The following is a 12,463-nucleotide window of genomic DNA, read 5'->3' as shown; positions in this document are numbered from 1 at the left end:
GATCCTGTTTTTGTCTTTACTAGTCAGCTTGAGCTCTCTGGTTTATAATGGATGCTACTTGGTTTAAAGACAAAATTAGTCTCTAAAGTTAACTAGGAGATTAAAGTACCTCATTGTTTAAAATCAGTTTTCTAAATGCCTTTGTATTTAGAAACTGGGTAATAGTCCTATATATAATTATTAGGACTCTTTTGATATTCAGAGTTATCCCTGTTTTTATTTTTGACACTGGAAAAAAATCTAACTTAAGGATGCTTCAAATTAAATCATAATAAAAATTAGGCATTTTCTTTATTCTTTTTGAAATCTGCCTGCCCTGCTGAGAAATGAGCAGTTTTCTCGTGTCCTGAAGCTGATTTGACTCAGCAATGCAGATAATTAATAGGTTCAGACCTTAAGGGCTTGGAAAAAAATATATTCTCTAAACATCAAGTCTGTAAACCACCTAAGAATTTGTCTGATACTCAGATTAATTATATCTGCTTGTTTTTTTGGAGACTTATGATGCTTATGCCTTTTATATTTGGAAAGACTGGTTAAATATTTTGGACTGTTGCCTCATATACTATAAAGTATACTGTTGCAATTAAGGAATATTTAAAAATTTTAAATTTTAGAAATTTATGTTCAAATATGCCACAGTATTTGTTCACACTAGCGGTCTCTCATTTACTAACTCATTTGCTTTCTCTTCTACCTTTGATAGTCCTCTTTACTTAAATGTCATCCTTTAAGAGGACATCTATAATTGTGGCTTTGGATCACACACTAAATCCTTTTTGAGATTGGATCACAGAAAGGAGTGCCAAGTTGTTACAAGGAGACCAGTCTGGCACAAAGCCAGTTAACTGAATTAATTGCTGTTATTTTTTAATTCTCCCTAATAATCTGGGTAAAAAAAGTTTTCCTTATAGCTCCTAATGTACATGCTTCCTGATGTATATGAATCTTAGGGGCTCTAAACAGCAAAATATTTATATTTCTAAAGTAACTAATATATTAAGTATAAATTCCGCGTGACTTCATCTGTTTTTAAAAATGAGCATTTTTATTCATCCTTTTTAAAATGTGTGAAATAATTTCTAGAAACTTCGAGCCTAGCACAAGGGCATCTTTCCCCTTGTTCATTCATTTTTTCAACATTTAGTGAGCACTTACTTTATGACAGGCAATGTAATCAACATGAAGTATATTATGTGGCCTTTATCTTAAAGGGCTCTAAAGTATGGTGAAAAAGATGGATTTGTCAGTGAGTAATTAGTGACTAGCTAGCGGCTGTCTACAGAGCTGGAGCTGTGATGCTCCGTGAAATTTGATGTTTCTCAGAAGTTCCTCCAACTGGTTTGTAAACATCCCTTCCAGACCTTGGTGCCAGAAATTATTTGGGAATTCAAATAGCTCTGTACTTTCAGAGTACTTTTACTAGTGTTCACTAGCAAGAGAGTTGGATTTAATCAGGGTTGGAATTTTCCAGGTAATGTAACAGAGGGAAGGAGAGAAAGAGACAAGGAATTTGAAAGTGTATGCAAAGGAGTATTTATATTGATGGACCGTGGAGTCTAAGCCAGGTAAGAGGGAAAGTAAGGACATAAGGGAGTCATGGACAGTGAAAAGACGCTAGGGTCAATGTATAGACGTCCCACTGGAGTCAGGGAATTGTTGAAATCAGTGTACCAGAGGGAGTGAGCGGGAAAGGGAGCCAGTAGAAGTCAGAGAATAGATTCCCTGAACCTGAAATTTTAGGAGGGGTGTGGTTATTTGTAATGATGAGGCCTGGGCCCAATATGATCTTTGAGCTAGGTGGTGGTGAGATGGAATGGAAGATGTATCTTTCTGTAAGACTAATGAGCAAGAGAATGCTGTGATGAGAAATCATACCTACCTTCAAGATCCTACTCATTAACACCTATTTAAAGCCTCAACTTCCTCAGCTCTTCAAACAAGTTATTCTTTTTTCATGTTTCCATTATACCTATTAGTAATGAGCTACAGTCAGTTGTTAAATAATTGTGAGGACAAGAACCATGTATTATTTACCTTTAGGATTCCCAAGCCTGGAACAAATCGTTACCTAATATGGTGGATGTGAACTAAATGTTTTTCAGCTGGGTTGAGGAGATAATAATAATTAAGTGAAAGTAGATTTTTAGGTATAAAAGAGGAAACTGCTACAACAGTAAACTTGGTCAGTTTAAGGACGGATAAAGGTTGAACATATTTAGTATAAAAGAGGAAACTGATAAAATGGTAAACTTGGTTAGTTTAAGGACAGATATGTGTTGAACATATTTAGTACAGAGAACTCAAGTTCTGACTTACCCATGAAGCCTTCCCTGTTAATTTCAGCTAGTATTGTTCTTGCCTTTTCTAGTTTTTAATTCATTAACTGTACTATTTTTTATTAGGTTTTGATTAAAATAACTTTATCATTTTCTTACCTGCCAATTTTACTGAATGGCTTTATAACCCATCTCAAAAAGACTGTAAGATTCTTGTTACCAGAGCCAAGAGGGTAATATAAACTGTGTTCTAAAGGACCCAGGTGACTGGATGATTAATACCCTTCTATAAGGGACATCATCACAAATAAAAGGAGGAGGAGTGGTCACTATTTTCTTTCAATTCAACATACATATACATACAATTCAACATACATATAACACCTCGAAGTTAATTCAACTTCGAGAGAACCAATTTGTTATGTAAAATTTGTTGAGTTAAAATCAACAAAGGTTTGTTTCTTTGAAAAGAAACTATGGAGATCTCGTTAGTGTTCTAAATCCACATTTTCTGGAGAAGTGTTAACTGGCTCTAAAAATAATCTTCATTGGAGCAAGTAGGGTGCAGAGCCATGTGGCTGCATTGCCTTTTTTCCTCCTCTTTAAAAGATTGGTCTTGGTATCATTCACTTGGACCTTGACATGGTTCTATTGTATAGAATTCTTTATATATATATATATATATATATATATATATATATACACTGTATTTATTACCATGAGATGATAGCTGTATATACACATATATGAAAACTTCCAGCATAACAAAGATCTAGTTTGTCCAGTGTTGACTGTCTAATACTTTATCAGTGAGTCTCTTCATGAAGTTTCCTTGTCTATTTCAGTTTGCAGGTTTTATTTTATCAGTATAATTACTTATAAGGCTACAATTTTCAGCTACATCTTTTTACAATTTTTACCATTAGAAAGTTGTGTGCCTCCCACAGATAGCAATACGATAAGCTTTATAGACAGTAGCTAACGTCTGTGACCTAGCCTCTGCTATTACCATGAAATCAAAATTTTAGTAGTCTGTGTTAATAATGTTTTCCTAACAATTTTATTTTTAGCAAATCTCATTTTGCATGCATTTTTGTTTTTCATTTAAAGGAAAGAACGTTTGGTGTATGTGGGTATCAGTATTGAGAACATCATTCCTCCACAAGTAAGTTTCTGGTTTGCGGTATTTTTTAAAGAAGAGACTACCATAATTGTTCTAAAATTAACCCACTGTGTGTAATGTGAGTAGTTTTAAATGTATAGTGTACCTATCTTATTAAAAATAAAATTTAAGACCTTAATTCACCTGTATTTTCCTTCATGATAAAAATTACATATATACTGGGATGCCTGGATGGCTCATTCAGTAGAGGGGGTGACTCTGGATCCTCAGGGTCGTGAGTTTGACCCCTATGATGGGTGTAGAGTTTACTTAAATACTACTACTACTACAATTAAATATATACTGATAGCTCCAAAATGTAATACCATCCAAATCAGATTTATATAACTCACCCCAGTAGGCTCTATATTCTCCTTTCCTCCTGTTTTTTTTTTAAAGCCCTGTGTTGGGTAATTTGTTTTTAGCTTCTTTATGTGTTATTTATATAAAGTGACAAAAGAATAGTTCAGGGTTTTTAATTCTGTGCTTTAGGGGTTGGTTATTAGAAACTTCAATAGTTGTTCTTAACCGATGGTTTCTTTGGAGGGTTATTGTTTTGCATTTATTGGTCTAATTTATAATTACGGATGTCTCATGAGTGAAAGTACATGTAACATGGTTTTCATTTCAAATGAAGAAATGTTCTTAATTTTATACATTATTTAGTTTGGGCTTAATTAAATCACACACTTAAGTAAGTGGTCTTGGTTAGTTACTGTCCTTCAGCACCATGCTTCTTTTTTTTATAAATCCATTATTTTGTTGATTCAGCATACTTAGTGACTATCTTACATGTGTTAAATTATTGGTTAAAAAATTATCATTGGAGGGCAGCCTTGATGACTCAGTTGGTTGAGCATCCAACTTCAGCTCACATCGTGATCTCACAGTTGGTGAGTTTTAGGCCCCACATCAGGCTCACTGCTATCAGCATAGAGCCTGCTCCAGATCCTCTGTCCCCCCTCTCCCCCTCTCTCTCTTTCCCTCCCCTGCTCTCCCTCTCTCTCTCTCTCTGTCTCAAAAATAAATAAACATTAAAAAATTTATCAGTGGGGAAACTTCATCATGGTTGTTTTAAAAGAGGTAATTGTAAAATCACAGAAACATAAGAATTTTAATACAGAAGTGCTTCAGCCTTTGATCACCAATATTCTTTTTAATCTCTCTACTTAGCGTTTCTGTGTGTATTCAGTTTTGGGCAGGGGATCACCTCATTTTTTCAGATCTTTTACATGTGCTGCCTAAACAGACATTAGAAAACTATTAATTTCAAGTAACTTTCTGTCCTAATAACCTACATATTTATTATCATATTTTTAAACCAGGAGCCAGATTTTTCTGAAGATCATGAAGAAAAGAAAAAAGATTCAAAAAAATCCAAAGCAAACTTGCTTGAAAGGCGGTCAACAAGAACACGGAAATGTATAAGTTATAGGTATGAAATATGTGGAAATGGTTATAATGAAAAAGTGTAAAATGTTTTTTAAATTATACAACATGGCCCAAAAGTATCTGCTTTTCCCCATCATAATGGTCATTAGTAGTTGTGTGTATGTTACTTACTATCTTTAGAATCATACAGCTTTAGAGCAGCCAGCATGATCTTTTCAAAATGTAAATTTGCTCATGTCATCCTCTTCTGCTTTGTCAGATTTCTATAGCTCTTGGAGTAAGGACTGATGCCTTTACAAGGCCCCTAAAGGCACTGCATAGCCCACTCTGTGCTTAGCTTTTTTGGTTCCATCTCATCCACATTTTTCCTTACTCTGTCAATATCAGCCACAGTCTTCTTTCAGCTCCTTTGCATATGCTATTTATTGTACCTAAGACCTCCCTCCTGTTTTTGCTTGTTAACCCTCTCTTAATCAAATCTATTATATCCCCTCATAGCAACCAGTTCTTCTGTTGAAAGCACTTATGATGATTGTAATGATTGTGATTTTAATTATTGAATTAATATTTCTCTCCCCCATTGGACTATTGTTAGCGTGAAGGTAAGGACCAATGTCTGTTTCACACATGCTTCTGCCTTTTACAGCTGGCATAGTGCCCCGAGTAGTAAGTGTTCCATAAATGCCTGTTGAAAGAATCAGTAAATATAATTTGGTTTACTGTCTGCCACCAGAAATATCAGAGAGGAAAGGAGGGAGACAGAGAGAGTTTTCCAAGGTCACTCTGTTAGTAGCTAAACCTACACTAAAATGTTGTCTTCTAAATGTCTGCTAGTCTAGTGTTCTTTCCAATTGTCTCACTAAAATAGTAAGTAAGTTATATTCTAATTATTGTAGATCATTGTTTGACCTCTGGTCTCCTTAGATAACACCAAAAGAGTCTTTAACTTGAATAACTGGAGGTGAAAAACAAAATTGATTTCATGGAAGTTTGAGCTCGCTTCTTGTTTATGAACTTTTTCATCAGTGATCATGGAAGAGTTCCCATGTATTGTTTGCTGCTGTTATTAATTGTTAAAGCTGTAAAATGCAGTGCAATCAGTAAATGTAAAATCCTTAATACATATGAGAATGGTACCCATCTTATTCTTTAAAAAACAAAAGCTTTGAAAAATAAAAAACACCATTTTATATGAAATCATTATAACTAATGAAATCAAAGTCTACTGATGGGAAGGGCAAGCATAAAGTCAAGTTCTGCTGTAATCCAACATATGTTTTCCTAAAAATTATCATCCTGTGCAAAAACACAATAAAAACCATAGGGATTATAGGAAATATGGAGGTAGGGCCACACTCAAAAATTTCAGTAGTGACACTTTTTTTTAAAGATGTGACTCTAATAAAAATGCAGTACCATTTGGCAGATGTTAAATGGTTAAGAACTAATATAAATACTGCACTAAATATGACATTTTATGCTGAAAAAGCCCTGGTTTGTCTGTGGAAGTGATTGAGGTGGGTTGCAGTTTGTAAATTATTATGTGGTGGTAGAAGGAGAGTTCTTTGAAATCAACCAGAAAGTTGTAACACCAGACGCAGCTGGCTATAACTTATAACACACATGATGAGCTGAGGTTGCTGGTGGATATTTGAGGGGTGTGTGTGTGTGTGTGTGTGTGTGTGTGTGTGTGTGTGTGTGTTGTGTGTTGTGTATGCCTGTGTGGCTAGGTGCACTTTTCTACATTTACCTAGTGTTTATCACAAATAAAATTACTTACAGGTATAAAATACACATTATGCTTGAATTGTTTCCTAATATATCAGTCATGTTATAACAATTTACATTTTCAGAACAAGCCTTCTAGCAGGACTATATTATCTTTCAACCTTGATGTTGCTAAAGGAAGCAGGGATTTACTCTTAGTATTGTGTCTTGGATATACACCCAGAAGTGAGATTGCTGGATAATCATATGGTAGTTCTCTTTTTGTTTTATTGGGGAACTGCTGTGATGTTTTCCATGGCAGCTGCGCCATTTTGCATTGCCACCAGCAGTGTATAGTGTTTCCAGGTTTTCCACATCCTTGCCAACAGTTGTTGGCTTTGGGTTTTTTGTTTGTTTGTTGTTTTTGTTTTTGTTTTTGTTTTTGCTGGTGACTGTCCTAGCAGATGTGAGTCAGTATCTCATGATTTTGCTTTGCATTTTCCTAATGGTTGTTGGTGATCATCCTTTCATGTGCTTGGTAGGTGTTTGTATATCTCTTGTTATTTTTTACTTATTATTTCTGCTTCTTGGTACTTTTTAAAGAAATTTAACTGAGATGTATTAAGAGAGTCCTTCATATGCTTTCTCTTAATTTTAAGTTTTATTCTTCATATTTAAGCTCTAAATACACCTAGAATTTAATTTGTACATGGCACACAATGGGATTATTGTTAGTATAAAATGTAAAGCACTTAGTAAAGTATTACCACAGAAAGAAGACAAAAAAGAATTTCATCACTATTATCATTTCATAATTATTTATCGGATTTTTATTGCTTCTAACAGAGAGGATAACATAAGAGTTGACTATAGGGAGCATTGGATTGGGGTACAGAAGGCTAAGACTATAGTTTCACTGTACCATGTATTACCCATGTCACTTGGAATGGTCCAGTTCTCTAGGTCTTGGTTGATGGCGGATTAATGCAGATGATCCCTTCAGCTCTAAAATTGTATGACAGTAATATAGAAACTTATGATAAACTATATTCTTCAGCATAAAATGTATTATGTGATTCATTTAGTTCCCAAAAAGGTTTAAGGAAGGCATATAATCTTAGTGTAAGGAACAACTTTTTAAACATAGCACCAAACATAGAAACAATAATGGAAAGGATATTTGATTACATGAAAGTTAAGAAAGACTCAGACAAAAGCATTTACTTCTAAAATATTTTCTTCTACTTTTTTAATTTTTAATGTTTCATTTTTTTATTTAAATTCCAGTCAGTTAACATATAGTGTAATAATAGTTTCAGGAGTAGAATTTAGTGATTCATCACTTACATATAACACCCAGTACTCATCACAACAGGTGCTCTCCTTGGTACCTCATCACCCATTTAACCCACCATCCTCCCTTGCACCTCCCCTCCAGCAACCCTCAGTTTGTTCTCTAGAGTTAAGAGTCTCTTTTATGGTTTGCCTTGCTCTTCTTTTTGTTTGTTTTCTTCCTTCCCCTATGTTCATCTGTTTTGTTTAGAAAGTATTTTCTTGCAAAGAAATTTTGCAGAGGAGTTAGAATTCAAAAGAAATGCCTTATGAATTTTAAAAATTACAGTGAGTATAATTTTTTTTCATGGTGGAAATACAATAGCTTTTTACATGATGTCTATAAAGGTTGTTGCATCTACTGAAGTCAGGTATAAAGACTTTTTTCTTAGGAAACCAGTTACTTAAGGGAGATCAAGGTTTTGTTTATTTTGGAGACTAGAACTAGACAGGGTGACTTTTTAAATTTGTCTTGTTTGTTTTTGTTTATGGAGGGGGCTGACAGGCGATGTTATAGGCACATATTCATAATTGTAGCAGGGCAAGATGTCAGTGTTCATTTCTCAAAACGTAAAATATAAACAAAGGGGAAAGGGGAAATATACTTTGGGTAGAAATAATTGCAACATATGACAAAGAGATTAAAATCTTTAATATCTGAAAAGCTCTTAGAAGTCAGTAAGAAAAGATGAACACTGGCTGATAAAATGGGCAAAGGATACAAGTCAGTACTTGTAAAAGAAAAAGTAAAAATGATCAATAAACATGAAACTAATATTTGGCCTCAGTAATCATGTTAATATTAAAGGAACAAGTAAATAATTTTGCTCTTTGAAATTAGAAAAAAATTAATGATAAAATTCACTTCATGGTTATATTATAAATTGCTACAATTCTTGAAGACCAACTTTTATGCCCTTTAAGCCAACAGTTTTTGGGTTTTTTTTAATTTGTAGCAAGAATACCAGGAACAACAAAATTTCTTAGTGGAACCATGGGTATCTCACCAAATAAAGGAAAAAATAGAGTTCTGATATGATACCGAGGAAGGGTAGAGTTTAGATGAAATGTAAATAAAGCAATGAAGAGTTAAGCTCAAGGCAAAGTGGGGCTCTGTAAAGGGGTTGGTATCAGATCCAGACCACATACTGGACACGGGTTCTTGTTCCCTTGAAAGCAGTGAAGTTGAAGTGGATGTGTAGAGTGCTGTTTCTAATCCCTTATTCAAAGCTCCACATCTGGGATATAAATCAAGACTGTTTATTTGCGTTAAAAGTAACTTAAACCTCCAGGCAAGAGTGGGATGTTTTATTCTTACTGATAATCGTTTTTTAATTCCAAGGGTTCTGATGGTCTCTGATGTAGAAAATCAAGTTTTTCAGTGAGTAAGAAAGTAGTAGTCATTCAAAGAGGTCGTTTTGCCACTTTACAGTTGTAACATGTCCTTGAGAGAAATACTGTTTCCTGTTAACTACATTTGGCTTTTTCTGTATCTGTTACTCTAGCCTGATGAGGGATGCACAGATTTTTGCTTTCTCAGAATTTATGTTAAGGAAAAACTAAGCTATAGCTCCAAGGTCATTTTCTCATAGCCTGGTTTATAAATATGAAACAATTGGAAGTAAACCTTTTTAACTAAATTATGACACATGTTTAAGACTAAGCATTATACAGCCGTTAAAAATTATGTTGTAGGGGCACCTGGGTGGCTTAGTCTGTTGAGCATCTGACACTTGATTTCGGCTCCAGTCGTGATCCTCAAGGTGCTGGGTGGGTGTGGAGCCTGCTTGAGATTCTCTCTCTCTCGCCATACCCCTTCCCCCCACTTGTGCGCTCTGCCTCGTGCTCTCAAATAAATAAATAAATAAATAAGCATATGTGTGTGTGTGTGTGTGTAGAAGTATTCTTAACCTGAGACTTGTGAATCCTCTGAAATTAGATATAAAATTTTGTTTGGATATATATATATATATATATATATATATATATATATTTTTTTTTTTTTTTTTTCCTAGAGAGAAACCCATAGCTGTAGTGAGTTTCTTAACTCAAAAGGCAAAATATTTTTTTTTCAAAAGGCAAAATATTTGGCTGTTAAACCCTATTGTTAATCCATTGTGTGCCTTTAATCCAACAGTGTCCAATAGAATTTACTGTCGTTATGAAAATGTGCTGTTTCTTTCCTGTGCAGCATGGTAGCCAGTAGCCATATATAGCTGTTGAGCACTTAAAATCTTGCTAGTGAGGAACAGAGTTTTTCATTTTAATTAATTTAAATATAGATAGCCACGTGGGGCTAGTAATTACCAAATTTTGCAATATTTTAGACAAGTCACTTTAGAGCAGATATCCTTTTGGTCATCTCCGCTCTAACATGAAAGGAGCTTTGTATGCGAAGAAGTCTTGAAGATCATCTGGACTTGTTTTCTTTAAGTTGGAGGAAATGGCCCTTGTGAGAAAAAGTACTTTTACCTAGTTCTAAAATTCTGACCGTCAGTACTTCTAGAATAATAATAATGATGATGTAGTCCTTTCACTTAGTATTATTTCTGGAACACTAATTGAACTTACTTCACCATGTGATTTGTGTAATTAGAGGTTGGCAAACTATGGCCTATGGAGCAAATCCCGTCTCACAGTCAGTTTATGTCTCTATAGCCCATGACCTAGGGATGGTTTTTACATTTATAAATGGTTGAATAAGAACCAAAAGAAGAAAATCGTATGATAATTACATGAAATTCAAATCACAGTGTCCATAAATGAAGTTATATTGGAATACATCCACATTTATTCACTTGTGTTACCTGTGGCTGCTTTTGCATTCCAGTGGCTGAGTTGAGTAGTTGGAACAGGGACTGTATAGGCTACAGAGCTTAAAGTATTTACTGTCTGGCTCTTTACAAAAATATTTGCCTGATGCCTGGTATAAATGATCTTTGAAAATGAATTAGATACCAATCTACAAAAGAAATTGAGGTTAATAGGAGTGAGGCGATGTAGTCTAAGTTACATAATTCCAAAGTGGCAGAGAGCATTTTTATTTTTTTATTTTTATTAAAAAAAAATTTTTTTAACATTTATTTAGTTTTGAGAGACAGAGCAGAAGCAGGGGAGGGGCAAAGAGAGAGGGAGACACAGAATCCAAAGCAGGCTCCAGGCTCCAAGCTGTCAGCACAGAGCCTGATGCAGGACTCAAACTCACAAATGGTGAGATCATGACCTGAGCTGAAGTTGGACGCCTAACCGACTGAGCCACCCAGGTGTCCCCAGAGAGCATTTTTATATGAAGGCCTTTTTCACTTCAGAGGCAACTCTCCTAACCTATATACCAGGACAGATTGTGATGTGATTGTTGTCATCAAATATTTCAGATTTGATGAATTTGATGAAGCAATTGATGAAGCCATAGAAGATGATATCAAAGAAGCTGATGGAGGAGGTATGTGTTTTTCATTCCCTCTTTTTTGTATGACTAGACCAATAAGTTAAAATGTCCTGATTAGGAGCACCTGGCTGGCTCAGTCAGTAGAGCATGCAACTCGTGAGTTCAAGCCCCATGTTGGGTGTAGAGATTACTTTAAAAAAAAAAAAAAAGGCCCTGATTAAAGCAGTAAGCACTTTTTTTTAAATTCTCCCCAGTGTGTATCATGATCACTACTGATGTTAAATGTCTGAGATTTAAAATAATTTGTGGACATAGTGTCAGTGTGTAGACTCAGGTTTTGCTAATTATTTTTCAAGTAGTTTTTTGATCTGATATAAAACAGTAAATGTTCCTCTGTAGATTAAAAAATGTACTTCTGCATCTAAATAGAAAACCCAATTAAACTTTCTTGTTGTCTTTCTATGTCTAGATCACTACTGCTACAAAATCTTAAAAATTATGGACAAATCAGAATCGAAATGATTTCTATAAATCAACCTTTTAAAAATCAATGTTATCAATTTTGTAGTCTCTAATAAGTGACATAAAAATAGAAGGATTTGAAGGTAATTTATTGAAAGAACTGCATAGAGATTTACCAATGCTCTGAAAACTCTGGAGAGGATTAATATTAAGTAGGCTGTCTTTAGTGGACTGAAAAAGTCACCAGCTTTTCCAGGGCTCTGCACCTTATTGACAGCTTTGCTACGGGATTCTCACTTTTTCTGTCCTGCAAACACAGTTAAAAGAAAACGGATTGGTCTCTTTCTAAAGCCCTGTCCAAAAGACAACTTTGAAGAAGAGATTCTTGAGTGATTGCTACTAGGTATGAGGTTTCTTTAGAGGTCGATGAAAATGTTCTGGAATTTGTTCGTGGTGATGGTTGCACAACTTTGTGACTGTACTGGAAACCTCTGAAGTATACACTTTAAAAAGGTGGATAGTATAGTATATGAATTATATCAATTTTTTTTTTCAAAATTTTTTTTTAAAAAGAGGTGAACTTCTTCATAGGATAAACAAATGCAAAATTCTCTTGATGAGAGCTCTGTCGGCTGAAGTTGTGAGAAAAGTACTTATTTGTAGGAAAAAAACAAATGAGCTCCTAAGCATGAACAAGGACAGCCTCTACATAGTAAAGAGAAGATTTAATAAACATACAGT

General features: G+C 34.6%; 1 protein-coding gene across 4 annotated transcripts in view; it reads left to right on the top strand.

The window, feature by feature from the left end:
- RSF1 (remodeling and spacing factor 1) overlaps window positions 1–12,463 on the top strand; it is a 158,067-nt gene that overhangs the window by 135,065 nt on the left and 10,539 nt on the right. For all 4 annotated transcript variants that reach the window (XM_086678396.1, XM_025928313.2, XM_086678398.1 and 1 more), the window contains 3 exons: window positions 3,390–3,444; window positions 4,767–4,876; window positions 11,247–11,314. In XM_086678396.1, the coding sequence (XP_086534522.1) occupies window positions 3,390–3,444; window positions 4,767–4,876; window positions 11,247–11,314 (233 nt within the window). The remainder of the gene's footprint in view (window positions 1–3,389; window positions 3,445–4,766; window positions 4,877–11,246; window positions 11,315–12,463) is intronic.

Source organism: Puma concolor, chromosome D1 (genome assembly GCF_028749965.1).
Source record: "Puma concolor isolate L17-30 chromosome D1, mPumCon1.1.hap2, whole genome shotgun sequence".
Lineage (NCBI taxonomy): Eukaryota > Metazoa > Chordata > Mammalia > Carnivora > Felidae > Puma > Puma concolor.
This window is presented reverse-complemented; position numbering and strand designations above follow the sequence as displayed.